Raw genomic sequence first — 18389 nt, forward strand, 5'->3', positions numbered from 1 at the left:
CTACCCCCTCCCCCCCTACCTACCCCCCCAAGAAAGATATTAGAAGTTTACCTCAACATGCTAGTCAAATTATATAGCGCGCATGCCCGATGGATGGAATATGTGGAAAGCCTTTCCTTTTTCCTTGCCTAGTACGATGATCAAAGACAACATTATGCATGGTTGGTAACAAGATCTTAGCAACAGTGTAATCCATGTTTGATAACAACAACATTTAATTCAAAGAGCTGGAAAAAAAAGAGAGGTTAAACAATTTTAGACCTCTGAGGCTCACAAGTATTTGTATCAATGTTGACAATCTTTATCTGTTGATTCCAAGTCCACAAGTACATCATATATTTTCTGCAGAATTTAAAAATTTATAAATTGTAAATAGATGTAGTTAAAATGAATTTCTAGAACAAGGACTACTCTCTGCTGAAAAGATCAAAGACTTCCCACTGTGTCAGACATAGATGGCAGTGATCTCAAATATTTGAACAGAAACAGCTTTGTTGGTTTGTTTGTCAGAGGAGGATGCTGGCAGAACAACAAACTGCATTACTGGTGCAAGTAATGCATTCAGCAATGTTCTTAATCCAAAGCCAAAAAATGAGTCCAGAGTTCGCACAACTTCAGATACAAGAAACAATATTTTTCAATTTTCTTACATTGCAAAACAGCTTATTAAATAAAAGGTTCATCAAACTATGAAAACTCATAATTATCAAAAGTTTCTTATAAATTTTGTTCCTAACAAACTAAGAACAGTAATAAAATCATTTAAGGGACAAAAAGCAGGAATTGGTCCACTGATATGATCTAGAATGCCACTGGTAAAAATTGACAGCCAAGGACTTTCAGGAATCGAATTACTCGAAATGAGAAATGCAATCTAATTGAACATTCACACTGATTTAGAAATTTCTAAACACAAACTGTAGCTAAAATGATTTCGACTCATGTAGAAGTATTTCAGATCGCATCAGGCACAAACAGGGCAGCATTGGAACATGTAAATTATTACAAACCAACCCTATTTCTAAACAGGCTTGCCAGATGCAAGACGAAGTGGAAAGGTTTACAATCTATCATTTATAATGCACTTCAGAATTCATATAATGAGAGGGGGAACTAACACAAACTCATTGATCTAAGAGAAGGAAGATATAAACACAAACTTGATCAAAATATTTTTAAAAGGAGGAGGAGAAATATATATTCATGCTCTCAGAAAAGAGCCAACTATTAACTGCAGAAAAGTCATTTGATGAGTACACTTGAAAACACTGATTCTGGACAAACTTTCGGGACACCTTATTATCAAGAAGATAACAAACAAACTTAGTTACATAGATAAATTTGATCATTTTTAAATCAAAATATTTTAGAACATGAAATTCAATGGCAGTTAGGCGAAACAAAATTTACATCGACATAAATTACATAAAAAGCTTAAGCACATACTTTGGTTTTTTTATTTCCTGTTTACTCTGAAATACAAAGGAAACCAAAACATAAATCACCAGACAAGACAAACTGAATGAAGATTTCTCACAATGTATAGTTGTCAAAACAATTCGAGATTCATTTACCAAACTGAAAACTGTCTTTTTCTTTCTAGCACCAATAAGATTGTAATGTAAAGAGACTAGAGAAGCAAACAAAATTTCAGAACTAAACTACAACCAGCATCCATCAAAATCTCAAACTAAAGCTATAAGCGTCAAAATTTAGAAAAATGTAGTAGTTCTTTGCTAGCATTGACCAAATTAAGCAGCAAATTTTTTTAGACAAGTCCTCGGGATATACTTGCATGTAACTACAATGCGACGAGAATTGGGCAAAGAATTAAGCAGAAAAGGAGGAAAACAGAGAAACAACACTAAGGCGCGGGTATACAGGAGTAGAGGGAGCTGAGAAGGTAATCAAATTATGTATACAAGCAAATAAACATAAAAGAACAACAGAGAAATACAAGAATCTGGCACCTAAAAACTTCCAAATTAACACAAGAAACCCCTAGCCAACATACAAAAATGTGAATCATCAAACCCAGTAATCAAGAAAAAACACAAAACCCAATTATTTTCCTACAATTACACATGAGTCGACGTCTAAGAAAGTAGCGGTCGTACCTTCACTCCAACATTCAATTTTCCGGTCTGATGAATTCGCGGCCATTGCTTGTCTCTTCGTCACAGATGAACGCCTCTTCTCCTCCTCCTAATATAAAACGGACTTCAAGAAAACGAAGAAGAAAGCTGTAATCTGTAATTGTGAAAAATGTGGGAAAAGAGAGATTTAAATTGGCTATCCGTTAGGAGCTCACAACGGAAGGATTTTGAAGGGATTCGTTCTTGACTTTGGTCAAGCTAGCGCTTCCCCTTTGCTTTTACTTTTATTTTTTTATAAATTAAAATTACAAGTAGTAATTATATATGGTCATTGACACATTTTATTAATAAAATTAATCTTTGTTATAGGAAATGATATGTGTGACCTTATACTAGGTTTAGTACATTTGAATTTAATTGAATTTGAAAGTAATGTTTGAGTAAGCATTGAAATAATAACATATTCGATAAAATCTCACGAGTTATCTAAATTCAAAGAAGATAGTAGTGTGAGATTTTGTTTCAAAATTTCAAAATTATAGTTGGTTATATTTTGAATTAGTTTTTTGTTTATAAAACTAGCCACATTTGGGGTAAAAGAATTAAGTTACGTGGTAGATCGAGGGTATATCTAAGTTTAGTTAGTCAGGTAGAAGGGTGTTTTTAAGGTTATCAGTTGTTTGATTATAAATATAATAATTTACGCAAGTCCGACATGTCTTCACTACTTCTCTATTTACTATTAATGTATAAATCTCTTAAAAGGTAAAATAATTCCTAGAAAAGAATACAGAAAGTGTTATATAGATTCTAAAAAACAGTATGTCTTTCAAAATTATTTCTAGGTCTACCTCGACGTCTTTTAATTTCTTTGACTCATCATGATTTCACTTCTCGTACATCTAGTTATCAATGAAATTAGCATTACAAGCAACCTTATCTCATATTTCACAGATATGTGCTACTTAAACCTTCTCATAAATGTGCTACTTATCAACCTTCTCATAAAGCAAGTTCATTCCTTGAAGTGCTAGTCCTCTCAAATTGTAACCTTACTGGTGAAATTACAGCTTCTATTGAAAATTTGTCGTCGTCTCTGAGGATTTTGGATCTCGGTTTCAATGCTCTAACAGGAAGTATTCCACCTGAAATAGGAAGATTATCACACCTGAAGCAACACATTACGAAACTCCATGTTTACTAAAAACTATATCAATTTCTTATTGTTCTTTTACTATTTAAATTGTGGCCCTCACCAGAAAACGAGATCAAGTCTTTTACACATGATTTATTGAGTTCTGAAAGCATAGTGAGACTTAAAAGTCATCCAAATATCATTATTTGCTCATATATTATAAATGTTTAATTTGCAAATCTTTTCATATGCATTGGAACTTCTATCACTGAAACAAACTTAGAGAGATGGAGCAAAACAAAAAAAATCTATTTGTTAGCAACAATAAAACACCAATAATATAGGAAAATTTATTTCAAAGTTCAGTTGCATACTGAAATCTATTGCCTTTTATCGAGTTAATGTGAAATTAGATCAAAAGTCCAGACAACCAACAAGAAGCACAATCTTTTCCGACTAAATTTATTGAGTTAATGTGAAATTAGAGAGGCTGTTTTCGAAAGATTTATATATACAGCAAACCCAGGTAAATGAAGAACATTAATCAGGGTGAAAACTCATAAGAGACCCTGACATCGGATCAGCTATAAATTATTGAAATCACATTGAAACATGTTTTTTTCCTTTTCCTTCCGTGTTATTACCCCCTCTGTTTCATTTTGGGTGGGTCCGGAGTATGAGAGTCTCACAACTTTATTTTCTACGCAAATTCAGACATAGAATCTTCACGTCTGAAATAAAATTTTAAGAAACTACATAAAAAGTATAATAATTACTAAAAGTTAATAGTTCAAAATATAAGACAATCATGGTCAAAGAAAAAACTTCGACTCTTTTCATCCAAAGATTAGGGGGTTGGAGCAAAATTCACTTATATACAAAAACTTCAAGTATTTGAGATATCAGTAGATACTTCCACAATAAAGTAAAATCCGTTCGATAGGACGAAGAACAATGTGATAACTTTAAAAAATAATTTTGACAGTTAAATATTTATAATTCCAGGCCAATGTGGATAAGAAACCACTAACCTTTGTAGATGTTCATCGAAATCCTTGCAAATAGCTAGGGTATCCTGGTGATTATCAAGAGTTCCTATCTTTGCCTGAATACGGTTGACTTCAGCTTGCAACTCCTCATTCCGAGTTTCAAGTGAGTTGTATGACTCTACCACGCATTTGAGCTGAATTTCAGACAAACTGTTTGCCTTTTGAGCAGATGCCAATTGTGACTTAATCTCTGCTAGGAGTTGCTCGGTTTCAGCCAACTGGGATTTAGTGCCCTCCAAGTTCGGAGTATCTAGCAAGATCAAGAGCCATATTTTCTTTCTCTAATTTCAATTGTTCTTCTCCTCCAACAAGCACTTCAATGAGGTTGATGTTGACTCTGAAGTAGGAGAACAAGACTTCCTTCATGAGGAATGTCTGGATCAGAAGTTGAATCACAAAAATGAGCACAACTGTTTGCATAAACCTCTCCTGAGTACTGAAGACCTTTATTTTCTGGTAAAGCAACTTTGTCTATGCAATCAGGAGTACTTATTTCTGCTTCCGGATTCTTGCAACCAAGTATATTGAAGTGTAGTTGTCTCAACATAAGTGGTTGAAAAATCATCTACTTTTTCATTGATTCCACTTCCATCAGGAGCTGTTCCATGGACAACCTTTGCTTCTTTGCCCAGAAAGAGATAAAGTCATGAATTGAGACATGGCATCTGTTATTTCTCTGCTAATACCATGGATAGACTCATTGCAGGACTTGCTATCATCTGAGACAAGAATTTCCTTCTCTAATTTTGCCTCGATATCATGAAGAGAGGGCTGAGATTCAGTAGCAGTCTTCGAGGAAAGAGTTATCAACAGTGCTCTTAGTTGATTGTGGTATGACGGCGTTGCGCACTTCCTGCACAATCACTCTGAAATCCTCTTGAATTCTTTGAATGTCAGCTTCCTTTGACAAAAACTCCAAAACAGTTGAAATTCTTGATTGGAGCTTCATGGATATGGATGTATCTGAAAGAGGTTAATGACTTTCTGATACTTCATTGTTACGGGATGCTTGATCTCCTGATACACTTGTCTCATTATGTTCTTTCAGCTGAGAATCTGGGCTTGTGGGTGACATGCACGGAGTTGTCAAGTTTTGTAGTTACGGGTCTTGCAGTATTTGGAATATTTGGACTTGAAACTGCTCAATTTGTGTCACTGGACTGATAAGCTAATTTCTCCATCTCCAAAAAGTCATCCATGAGATCCAGGTGGCTTGCACTCTCAGATTTATGTGGACTGTCTAAGTTCTTTTCCTTCTTGACATGGGAGAGATCAGACCTTAATGCTGCCGTCCAAGAGCTAGCACAACAAACATTATCGTCATTTCCATCTTTAGACATGGAAGCCAATCTTGGAATATGATTTGCTTCATGGCTAAAGGAACCCTCAGAAGGCTGTCGTCAAATGGTGGACTTTTGTGGGCTTTTTTGTTCAAAATTTGCTTGCAGCTGTGCTTCCAAACCCTGAAGCTTGCTGGACGTCTTTGCACAAATACTCCTGGATGCTTGTAATTCACTGTTCGGGTATGCCAGAGCTTCTTTCAACATTTTTGTTTCCTCTTTATGGAACTTCTGCACACTATCAAATGAAAAATCTGGAGAACTGGAAAACTGTGGACTACAGAAGGGCTTCCTTGGGATTCCTGTAATCGGCTGTCCCCGTAATCTCTACCCAAACTCTCAATCCAAGGTTCATTTAGGCCAAGGCTGCAGGCCCAGGAAACTTCTTCCGGACAAGACCACGTAATCTTTGAAACTCTGCTTCAAAGTTTGCAATTTCTTCACTCCCTCCACGTGTTGTTTATTTGCAACTTCGGTAGACTGTACACTCATATTTTTCTCCCCATTACGAATTTCTAAATCCTTTGAGTTAATATGGAGTTCATATTTCAGATCCCTTTTCACATGACTCAATATTTCTGCTTCAGCTTGGGATTTTTTTCACTGAGCTTTATCACCATGCTATAACTCTCCTGCAAAGAGCTTGAGAGTGCAGAATTTTCTGCCGCAGACCTGTTGGTCCAAGTTAGCTATCTTTTTTTCAAACTCATGCTTCATCTTTTCAAACTGTTTGGTTTTATTCTGGCTCACATCATGCAGCTTCTGTTCATGCTCTTCTTTCAATTTACGTATCTGCCGCATGCACTCCTTCAGTGCACCATCCAAATGTGATGCCCTGTCTTAAGCATTAAGCTTCAAAAGAGTGATGGATTCCAGGTGATTTTTCAGTGTCGCGGCTTCTGACTCAGTCTTCTCCCAACCTGTCCGGATCGAAGTCAATAAAATAACTTAATAAGAAGTTAGAGAACACTTGGTACAAGAAAAACATATAAATAAATAAGGAACATCCAAATTGATACGGAAAAGCAGATGGTTCCACCCTCGTACTTTGAACCTCTTCATTCTTTTAAAAACGGAGGGAGTATATAACACTACAACAACAATACTGTGACTCAATCACAAGCAAGTAGGAGTCGGCTACATGAATCCTCATTGACCATGTAGCTACATTTAAGACAGTATGCAACACTAAACATCCAAAAAATTATTTTGAAATAAAAAGATCTCCGGTTAGACCCTAACAAACACTCTTTCTCAATGAGAAGACTAACAGGGAAATCTTAAGAGGAACTCTAATAAAGAAAAAAAAAACTTAAATCATTTTGAAATTGGTGAACTGATAATAACATTTCAAAGTTGAGTAAATTGCAAAGAATACATAGCTATGAAATGCTTAAACCATCCACCATAAATGACATAGCTTCATCATAAAGTTCCAAACTTTACACCTAAAACCATCTTTAATTCATCACCCCATACTTCTAATAGTCCATCCAGATAATGATCCTACAAATTTGATGCCCTTCTCTGGAAGTTTCCCAGTCCGAGACTGTAAATAACAGTAGCTTGAAATTCAGAATAATTCAGATCCATGTTCTCATTTTCTCAAGCATAACAAAATTATCTTCCCACAGAAAGTGCATACAAAAGTCTCTAGCTTGCTCTTGAGCCAAGGAAAATGAACACAAGGTAATTGTCAATCCTAATCGAGTTAGTGTGTGTAATCTAACAATATCAAAAGTAAAGAAAAGTCAATGTGTGAGCAACTGCCTTTGCGACATTATTTGGTAACATGAAAGTTAAGCGTTCTCTTATACGTGTGATATATGCAATAAAAGCAAGCAGAAAACTTTCAGATCAAGTTCCAGTTATGGTCACCATGGAGCAAAAATGACATAAAATCGCAGTAAGCCACAACAGAAGCTTCCATACTTCCAGGCACATCAATCAGATGTGACAACCTCCCTACAGAATTTCGAGCTTCCACATGCAGTCCACTATTGTACCTTTAAAAGAATATCTTCTTATTCATAAAGACACAAAGCATAAACAATCATCAAATCCGGAATACAAGCGCTCAATCACCTAGTTGAGCCACCACTTTAGACTTGCCCTTCCAGTTTATATCAGAAAACTGAAACCTTTTATTAATATTAAGGAAGAAATATGAAAAGAATTGACTGATAGCTAGTTATCCCACCCCAAGCCAGAGAAGCTATCATCTCTCTCCCCTCAGTCATGAATGAAGAAAAAAACCCTTCTTTGCTTCTTGTGTGGCCGCAGTAGTTCAGAAACAACATAAATTTGAACATAGAGTTGAGTATTCTCCCAGTGCACATGTTGAATTAGCTTTCTATTTATCAAGTCGAGCAAAAAAAAATAATCTTCTTTTTCTGGCATTGCAATATTTTTCTTCAGTTTGTTCACTTCAAGGCAGAATAATAGAAATGGCCATTTCAACATTATACTTGAAAAAGTAACCATATATACAAGCTACAGTGTCAAAGCTTACCACAAAGACAGCTAAGATAGCCAGAACAAAAGCCACAGCACCAGGCAAGATGGTATTTGGAACATATGGGATGAAAGTTGACCACATGACCTGGTGCAGAATGCCAAACAAATATAAGAATCTAACAACCAAATTCATCATATGGATGAGTAGAAAATGAAAGAAAAGAGAGGGTGATTACTTGGGGAAGCGCAGATAAGCCAGCAATAGTAATGAAATCCTCCCAGTAACGCCAGATTACGGGATTGAGCAAGTGGAAGTAGTTCATGAAGTTCACAACAAGACCACACGCAATAACAACAGAAGTGACTGCATAATGAGGCAAAGGCATAGATCCAGCCATGGCTAATTGTGATATCACAACGTAAATGGTCACAACACCCAAAGTTTGCACAACAACCACTTCCGTCTCCCTCTTCTTTATAAAGTATGATAGCAAAGACAAATTACCAAGTAATCCAGTGAACATCCCCTGTATTATGTTCATCTCAGATTATTTATCTCTCAACATTAATAAGACCACAGCTATAAGTAGCTACAATAGAAGCAGAATGCCATACCAGCCATGGAACTGCAAATAATGCAGCTTGATTTCCTGCTAGAAGGTTACGAGCATTCAGTATTATTTGAGGCAGTTGTAATATGAGAAACGGAATATTTGCAGCTCCTGCAAATTTTGCAGTCAATGAATCCCATTGCTTAAAGCTCTCGCTGCTCTTTAAACCTTCTGAACTCTACATTTAACATCACTGTTAGGTCATATTTCATTACCTCCAACTGAACCATAGCTTACTTTTAAAAATGAGCCCAACAACCATTATTAGATGCATATGAAAGGGGATAAGTACCTGTTCAATAGGATAGGGAACATCTGAGTCAAGCACCGAAACTGGTTTTAACCGGTATTGGCAAACTAATGGACTTAGGAGCACTGACTTGTTCAAATTATTATTCTGTTTGACTCTTTTCTTATATGGAGGGAGAATTGGAATTGACTTCGGATGCTGGAGATCAGCATTGAACATATAACATTTGGAAGGTTGGCTGGAACGTAGGACTGCCTTACCCACTGGCAACAAAGATCCAGCCATTCAAGATATCAAAAAATGAAGGAACTATAAGTTTATATTTATCACCAGCTGTAAGGGAGATATTTTTATCTAAAAAGGTCAATCGTAATGGGTACAAAGGGTAATTCCCAAAGAGGCAGCTGATCCAACTTCTAATAGTTTTCAACTAAAATGAAAAGACAATTACTGGTATGCTCCAACACAAAGTCCAGCCTGTACGAAATCTGCATCAAAAGCCAAAAGAATTCATTCCCAAAAAAGAAAACAAATTAGGACAGTAAACTAACTAGCACAACATACTTCAATCCTTTTAGCTATAATAAGAAAGCAAAATCAGAGACACCGGAACATAACAAACTTCTTTAATTTCCATCAGTCCAATTCACTGTGTGTTGGATCAGTGTCCTCAACCTTGGCTATACATTGACTTCAAAATACATAATCCGAACAACTTAAACAATCTTTGATACATTACTGCAAACCAAGTCGGAAGCACACAAAAGAACGTGAACCGGGGAAAGGGGAAGAAAGTATGTGAGGGTCATCTCAGAACATGGAAGAGAACTAGTAACCATTTAAGCTAACTCTCATAATTATATACACTTTATTTCAAAGGATGTACAAATCAACATCCAAATTGATACGGAAAAGCAGATGGTTCCACCCTCGTACTTTGAACCACTTCATTCTTTTTAAAACGGAGGGAGTATATAACACTACAACAACAATACTGTGGCTCAATCACAAGCAAGTAGGGGTCGGCTACATGAATCCTCATTGACCATATAGCTACATTTAAGACAGAGTTATGCAATACTAAACATCCAAAAAATTATTTTGAAATAACAAGATCTCCGGTTAGACCCTAACAAACACTCTTCAATGAGAAGACTAACAGGGAAATCTTAAGAGAAACTCTAATAAAGAAAAAAAAAACTTAAATCATTTTGAAATTGGTGAAGTGATAATAACATTTCAAAGTTGAGTAAATTGCAAAGAATACATAGCTATGAAATGCTTAAACCATCCACCATAAATGACATAGCTTCCTCATAAAGTTTGATTTATTTAAGTTATTTCTATTTGAAAAAGGCTTATATATGCTATTATTTGTTAACTGAAGTGACATAAGTAAGCGTCAATTTCTCAAAATTCGATGACATATTTGAGTTTTTGTCTTTAAAAAATCAATGATATGATCGAATCATAATTGACCACGAGTAAAAATAATTTTGCAAAAGCGAAACTGTTTTCAGTTAACAGATAATGACATGAATAAACCTTTTCTAAAATGAAAATAGATAAATGACCGGGCTAGCAAACAATTAACGAATGACATAAATAAAGGTTTTTTTCAAAAGTTGCTGATATATTTGAACATTTTCTGTTTAATTAATTAAAATTCTCTCTTTGAGGGTATGCTTTCAAGTAAGCAGAGACTTGGCTCTCATGTAAAGACTAGGAAGAGACTTTATCTTAGCTTTAATTTTGTGATGATTGCAGTATAAAACACTTTTTGTTTTCTCTATACTTCTTTAATTTCCCTTCATTATTCTGCTTAACTAATGATTAGTGTCCCAAAGTCCAATCAAAGATTTTCAAGAATATACATCATTTGAGCTAAAAAAATCAATAAAAATATTTTACTTCATCAAATATTTTGCTTTGCTATTCATATTACCACTATAAAAGGATTAACGCAATTTCAATTAAATATGTTGCTTGTGACCTTTTCTAAATAATATGATTTATTGATCTAATTAATAATTTTTAAACTAAATAGTTTAAGCTTTCTATTAATACTTCAGAAGTAATCATAAAGCTTTCTATTAATACTTCATTTACTCCTTTCCCCCAAAAAATCTACCTATAATATTATAATTGACAGAATATTCTCTCTATTCCATATTAATTGAATTTTTAGGATTTTTTTTATTGTTCAAAGTTTAAGACGGATGTTTGAATTTTTATTTTTTTTTCTTTCGTATTTGCCCTTTTTTTAGAATAAGTTTGATATTTTTTAAAAGATAAATCTCAACAGTTACAAATTTATATTTATGATTTCACAAAGCACAATAATAAAAAGTATGTTGCATGTACACAATAATTTTGATAGAATTAAATGATCAACCATTAGCCTTTGATAAGGCAATTGTTAATATATATAACAATATTAAGATGTTGTTGAGGACTATACATGGCTATTTTCAAGAGCAGAAGTTGTAATTTGTGATGATTTGTTATTAGCATGCAATAAGTTATGATGATGAACTTCTTCTAATTCCTTTTTTGTCCTTATTATAATATCATCCTTTTCATGCAAATCTTCTTCAATTGAGAGTACTATTGTCTCAAGTTTCCCATGAGGTCCTTCAACAATTGCTTCCTTTATTTTAACATGATCATCAATGTGTTTCACTTCTTTCTCTTCAACTATCATTGTACTCTTCTTCTTTTTCTTCAAGAAGCATGAGCAGAAAGCAAGAATAGCTAGGCCAAGTAAAATGCAACCAAACGTCGAGAAAACGAATACTATTATGATGTAATTGTGAGGTGGTGATGGTGGTGGTGGTGGTGGAGGAGGAGAGTAGGGGTGAGGTGGTGGAGAAATGGGATGAAGAGGAGGGGGTGGTGGATGGGTAGGGAAATATGGGAATTGGAAGTTATTCAAATTGTTTGCCATAGGAATTAAAATCTTGGGAAATATTTGTTATAATTTATTTTTTTTGTGCAAGTTCTTGATGACTCTTGATAATGTGATGTAGAGAAAATGAGTTCTTGGCTGCTAATTTATAAGTGCTGAATTTTTCCAAGGTTCTTTTCATTTAGCTCTCTCATGTGTTTTTTTGTAATTTTTAATTTAGGGAAAAATGTTATCGAATTTTGAGAAAAAATTATTTTATAGGTTATTTTTTAAAAGTTTGATTCATCTATGTTATTTCTATTTGAAATAAAAAATTATATATGTTATTATTTGTTGACATAGGTAAGCGCCATTTTCTCAAAATTCGATGACATATTTGAGCCTTTTTCTTTAAAAAATCAATGATATGACCGAATCATAATTGACCACGAGTAAAAATGATTTTGTAAAAGCGAAACTGTTTTCAATTAATAGATAATGACATGGATAAACCTTTTCTAAAATGAAAATAGATAAATGACCGAGTTAACAAATAATTAACGAATGACATAAATAAGTTTTTTTTTCAAAAGTCGATGATATATTTGAACATTTTCCGTTTAATTAATTAAAATTCTCTCTTCTGGGGTATGCTTTCAAGTAAGCAGAGACTTGGCTCTCATGTAAAGACTAGGAAGAGACTTTATCTTAGCTTTAATTTTGTGATGATTGCAGTATAAAACACTTTTTGTTTTCTCTATACTTCTTTAATTCCCTTCATTATTCTGCTTAACTAATGATTAGTGTCCCAAAGTCCAATCAAAGATTTTCAAGAATATACATCATTTGAGCTAAAAAAATCAATAAAAATATTTTACTTCATCAANAATTATAATTAACTTTATACAATAGTAACTCCCATTCTTGTCATTTATTTTTTTTAAAAAAATGAAATAAAAATCATGAATTGATGCTTAATTAAGTTTGTCTATGGGCAGCTTCAAGAGCAGAAGGTGTAATTTCTGAAGATTTATTATTAGCATGTATGAAGTTATGATGATGAACTTCTTCCAACTCTTTCTTTGTCCTTATAATGTCATCTTGTTCATGCAAATCTTCTTCTACTGAGAGTACTATTGTCTCAAGTTTCCCATGAGGTCCTTCAACTATTGCTTCCTTTATTTTAACATGATCATCAATGTGTTTCACTTCTTTTTCTTCAACTAGCATTGTACTATTCTTCTTTTTCTTCAAGAAGTATGTGCAAAAAGCAAGAATAGCTAGGCCAAGTAAGATGCAACCGAACGTTGAGAACACGAGTATTACTATGGTGTAGCTTTGATCAGAGGAAGGTGGTGGTGGTGGTGGTGGAAATGGGAAGTTGTTATCCATAGTTTTGATGTGTTGGGAAATTGTTATGAGTTTTGTTGAAAGTTCTTGATGATGACTTTTGAAGTTGTGATGAAGAGTATATTGAGTTCTTGGCTTCTTATTTATATGTGTGGTTTAGATCTTATTTATATGTGTGGTTTCCTAAAGGTTTAATTTATTTGTATTACTTTTTTTTTCAGTTGGTTAAAAAATTATTTCTTTTTTTTTTTTTGGNTTTTTTTTTTTTTTTTTTGGTAATTTCTTAATTTTAGGTTTCAACATGATTTTTGATACATTCTACATATTTTTATTTAAAAATTACTTATTAAAATATATTTTTTATTTTTTTAAATTTCGTGTTAAGTTAAAATCAGATAAACAACGAGGGGTTTTCTCCCTTTGTTTTTAGGGTATGCTTTGAAGTAAGCAAAGACTTGGCTCTAATGTGAAGATATAGGAAGTCTTAATTTTGATGCGTTGATTGTAGTGAAGAACAACTTTTCCCTTTGTTGCACTCTTTTACAAACGTAGTTATTTTGCTTTTTAAGTGATCTTCTAGTGTCCTACTCCTCAAAACATGGAAATTCTATAGGAAACTCACATGTTCGAGCTAAGTTACATATATCTCGATTAATTTTATGAAATATATGTCATATTTCATCAAAAACAAATATCAGGTAATTCGCCATTCAATTAATTTCACAATACGTGTCAAACAAAAATCAATATCGGAGTAAGAATTTAAATTAAAAAGTACATTATAGATACATTAAAAATAATCTTAACTATATATAAATACTATAATTTGTTTGAATGAACTCCCTGACCATTAGTTGGCTCAGCCATAAAAAAAATCACTTCACTCTGATTACTAAGTCACACCATTAATTCTGCTCTAATCATGATTGTCCTATTTCTACGAGTGTTGAGTGCAAAATAAGTTCCATTATTGATCCACCCTTTTCTTCTCCCACTTCGCTTGGATAAAAAATATATATTATAAAATATTTTTAAAAAAATATAAAAAATTTAGTCGACTTTTCAAATTTTATCTGTGCGATATAAATTGGGACAAAGGATATGACATATATTATTTAAAAGTGACACAAAAATTAAAATACTATAAATCACAGTAAATAATAATTTTTATAAAAAATTTAATTGATCGACTCTCTAAATTTCACAAATTAAAATTAAAAAATATTAACATATATCAATAAAAAGGAGTTATTGTTTTGATTCTTTGATAAAATCAATGGATGCTTTGAAGGATTTAATATGGATATCACATTATTGCAGGAGAATCTGAGTAATATAGGTTAAAGGTGTTTTAGTTGGATATCATTTGACTAGGGTTAGGCATATTATGGTTTAAAACAAAATAAATGACTGAACTAATTTTCTTCTGTCTTTTTCTCTTTCTCGTTTTATACATACACAAATTATATAATTGATTTGTATACAACTGATTTCTTTTGTATATGTTTAGCGAGTTATACAATTGGTATCTTTGTATATGTATGGCGAATTATATGTATTTATGTTTGTTATCGAACGCAATTATGCGAACTTTGCTATAACATACAAATATGAATTTTGTGTTTGCTATATGTGAAAGTTACTCTTTTTTAAATATTTTTTTTCTACTTTAATATTCTCATCACCAATGAAAACTCTAACGTCTTTCATCTTTCTACATCTTTTATAGTAATTATCTTGCCTAATTAATTGAGTAAGTATTTAATCAAATTTAGATTTTAAAATTAATATAATAGGTACTAACACATTAAAGAGACTCGAATACAACAAGTGATAGATGTATTCATGAGAAATATTTGAAGCACTGACTTTTAATTTTTTTGACATTTTTTTTGTTTTAATAATAAAAACAGATTTAAAAATAGGAAAATGGTAAAAAAAAATGAGAAAAAGAAAAATGTGGTTATTAGTTATAGAGTTGTAATACCACTTTGTCTATGCCCAGTTATATATGAATATACATAGATATTAATTTTAAATTTCCAATTACCATATATTTGGATAAATTAAAAAATTGTGGTGCTAATTCAATTTAAAGTTTTTTTTATTTGTTAATGTTTTTATTCATGAACTTTTTGATATTTTCATAACCATCTACAAAAATACACAGGAAAAAAATTCTTACATAAATAACGAACAAAAAAAAAAAAATCAACAAATTAAAAGAAAAAACACATATACGATGGGTATTAAGTAAAATTGAATCTTATAAATATTTAAGTAGTAATATCTATAAGCACAATCAAAAAGATATATTTGAGATACTTATAGTAAAAAGTTTGATAAGCAATCCATTTAAATAGCTATGGTAGCATGTTGATACATTTTTCTTTTCACTTTCTACAAATAACAGAATAAAATTCTTTTTATTAAATAATTTGTTACCTGTCTATGAACTTCATTTCTATTTACCTTTTTTTTGTTAGTTTTTTTTTTCATTTCTTTTCATTAAATAAGTTGTTTATTGATTAAAAAATTCAATCATATTCACTGTTCTAAATATATCTAATAAGTTATAACAAAACCTCCATCTATTTACATTCACTACTTAAATAATACATTTTCTCATTTTTTTTCTTTTTATTAGTATAGTTTTTTCCTCTTTTTAAGTTTTTTTTTCCATCTTTTTAGAAAAATATGTACTTAATAATGTACACCATATGGTCTTCATTTTGATAAAGACCATGATATATTCTTCAAGATTAATCACATTGATGTTCATATTAATTTGGTACAAGTTCATCAAAATGAGAATGAAATTTAATTATCTTGAAGGATTTCATCAAGAGAGATGGTCATATTAGCACAAATTTTTGAATGATTTCCAAATATTTTGAAGATTCATTCATGTATTATTTGATTTCATCTAATATTATTCTTTTATATTATTTTGATTATATATATATATATAATTTCATGTTATTCAACAAAAATCAAGTTATGAAACTCTACTGATCATTATATTAGAAATCTCAATTAGCAATTTTTACTCATTTTACTTTGCTCTTCTTCTTTTTATTATGTGAATGAATGAAGATAAAAAGTTATACAATTTTATTTTTGTGTATATCTGTTTATCAAGTTCTAATTAATAGTTCAATTTCTGTGATATTTTGAAGATATAACATTACACATGAATCATGATACATTTCTCATAACTATTGCAAATTGGTAATTGCTGCCCCTTCAAATATATGCGATGGTTTGTCATATTAAAAAACAATCATAAAATGAATTAATAAATAAAAAAACAATCTTTTTAGTATTTTTAATAAAAAAAAAGTTATTTATTGAAAAGAATGAAGAAATAATTTCCCCTTAGTCACATTAATTATATTAAAAATAAAATATATCATTTCTTTAAGTTCTCTTAATTATTGCAAATGAGAAACATAAAAAAAGTATGTGACATTTTTTTTTTTTAAAAACCTTTTCTCTTATTTAAAAACTGTTTTAAATAAGAGAAACAATTAATTATTAATGGAATTATTAATGGAAGAACAGTTACAACAAAAACTCTTCACATAACTCACACATTTTTAATTTTCACTCTTAATAAATTAATTTTCATTTTCTTTTTTTAACCTTCTTCTAATTATAAATTTTAAAATAACAATTTAAAAAAAAAGATATTTTAAGTTATTTTTTCTTTATTATTTAATTTCAACCAATATATCTACCTACATATAAAGTTAAAATATTAGATATGAAATAAGATGATGTAGTATCTTTCTATATTCATTTTTCTCCTAAACTTTTAGCATTTTCTCTATTTTTTCTTCACCACTGTAATATTTAAAAAATGATTCCAAAATCTCCTCTTAAAATTTACTCTCCATAATTCACATTTTTTTAACTCTGTAACTTCTATTTTAAATTGATAATTAAAAATATTCATGACTTCAAAATCTTTCATGTGAAACACCCTAAATTAATTAATGTGCAAGTTATGTATTTATCTTATCTTACTTAGTTGCTACAAGTAACGATTTTAAACTCAGGAGATTTTTCATAGAGTTTTAAATTTTTTTAGCATTATTATTTTTATATATTCTATATATTTTATAAGAGTATACTAATAATTTGGTATATTGTCATCGCTGTTGTTTTTCCCGTTCTATAATAATTATTATTATGTCGCCATCTTTTTATCTTGAGTGTTTGATTTTCATATTAGATTCACCCTAGTTTATTAATTTAGTATGGTATATTATTAGTTGAATAATGCAAATATAATATTCTTATTGGATTGCTTGTGTTGTATAGGTATGATATCTCAATATACTGAAGATGATTTTCACAAAATAAAAGTCTACCTTTTGTCATTGTACAAGCAACAAATTCTAAAAGATGTAATTTTTTTAGATAAATAATATGATATACATGACTGAAATTACTTGTATATTTTCACTCTAGGAATTTTAGTAATCACTTAAATTTTTCGATTTTTCGTGTGTATTACTTGAATTACTTGAATGTGGCGCCTAGAGCACCCATAATTTTATGAGGACCTCCATAATTATTTGGGGAACATTCACGTATACTCACATCATTTTTAATTATACACTTTCAGAAGCCCTTTTTTAATAATTGCCCAAATTCTCTAATTTTTTTATGTGTAATGCTCATGGATCCAGGTTTTTGGAGAACCCAAAAATTACAATGAATAAAATGCAATCGTCGAATTAGATTTATGAATAATTGAATTTTTTCTGTAAAAAAAAAACTATATGAGAACCTCGAGTTGGGAATTATAGTCCAACCACTTTCTCGCGCATATTATCTCATTTACGAACAAAATTTTAGGAATTACTCAATTTGCATAATTATTCCATGGATCTGGCGCCTTGGATGATCCCAGAATTTCTTTTGAAGGACTTTGTAATGAGTTAAGAAGCATTACGTATAGTCCCATCATTTTTTCACGAATATTATCGAAATTACGAGTCAATTAGAAATCACCCGACTTTTTATTTTTGTGTGTATGTTTAATTAATATCAGCAACTTTTCGCCACTAAAAGATATACTCGACAAAAAATTACGTTCATTTTAAGTTTCAACAAATGTCCTTAAAGGGGTATTAGTGAAAATTTGAAGTTCAAACAGACATAAAACGCGCATCGAGGCGCCCAGCCCCGACACCCTACCCCACG

At 31.5% G+C, this 18389-nt stretch overlaps 3 protein-coding genes, 1 long non-coding RNA gene and 1 pseudogene across 4 annotated transcripts; all 5 read right to left on the reverse strand.

Annotated features, from left to right (window-relative positions):
* Positions 1–35: 35 nt before the first annotated feature.
* On the reverse strand, positions 36–2357 carry LOC114076980. The gene is made up of 3 exons (XR_003578066.1): positions 2118–2357; positions 262–612; positions 36–128 (listed from the first exon to the last, which is right to left on the reverse strand). It is a non-coding gene; the product is annotated as an uncharacterized LOC114076980 (long non-coding RNA).
* Positions 2358–2824: 467 nt separating this feature from the next.
* Positions 2825–6682, reverse strand: LOC107016971 (annotated as a pseudogene).
* A 391-nt stretch (positions 6683–7073) lies between these two features.
* On the reverse strand, positions 7074–9451 carry LOC107016972 (maltose excess protein 1-like, chloroplastic). The gene is made up of 5 exons (XM_015217269.2): positions 8981–9451; positions 8693–8866; positions 8314–8604; positions 8133–8222; positions 7074–7169 (listed from the first exon to the last, which is right to left on the reverse strand). Exons 1-5 carry the CDS (start codon positions 9221–9223, stop codon positions 7089–7091), a joined length of 879 nt encoding a protein of 292 aa, XP_015072755.1. The 5' UTR covers positions 9224–9451; the 3' UTR covers positions 7074–7088.
* A 1866-nt stretch (positions 9452–11317) lies between these two features.
* On the reverse strand, positions 11318–11975 carry LOC107017719. Its single transcript, XM_015217961.2, has one exon. It carries the CDS (start codon positions 11883–11885, stop codon positions 11394–11396), a length of 492 nt encoding a protein of 163 aa, XP_015073447.1. The 5' UTR covers positions 11886–11975; the 3' UTR covers positions 11318–11393.
* Positions 11976–12720: 745 nt separating this feature from the next.
* LOC107017125 lies at positions 12721–13328 on the reverse strand. The gene has a single exon (XM_015217398.2). The coding sequence runs from the start codon at positions 13215–13217 to the stop codon at positions 12804–12806; it is 414 nt and encodes a 137-aa protein (XP_015072884.1). The 5' UTR covers positions 13218–13328; the 3' UTR covers positions 12721–12803.
* Positions 13329–18389: the final 5061 nt, after the last annotated feature.

This window comes from Solanum pennellii, chromosome 4 (assembly GCF_001406875.1).
Source record: "Solanum pennellii chromosome 4, SPENNV200".
In the NCBI taxonomy this organism is placed as follows: Eukaryota; Viridiplantae; Streptophyta; class Magnoliopsida; order Solanales; family Solanaceae; genus Solanum; species Solanum pennellii.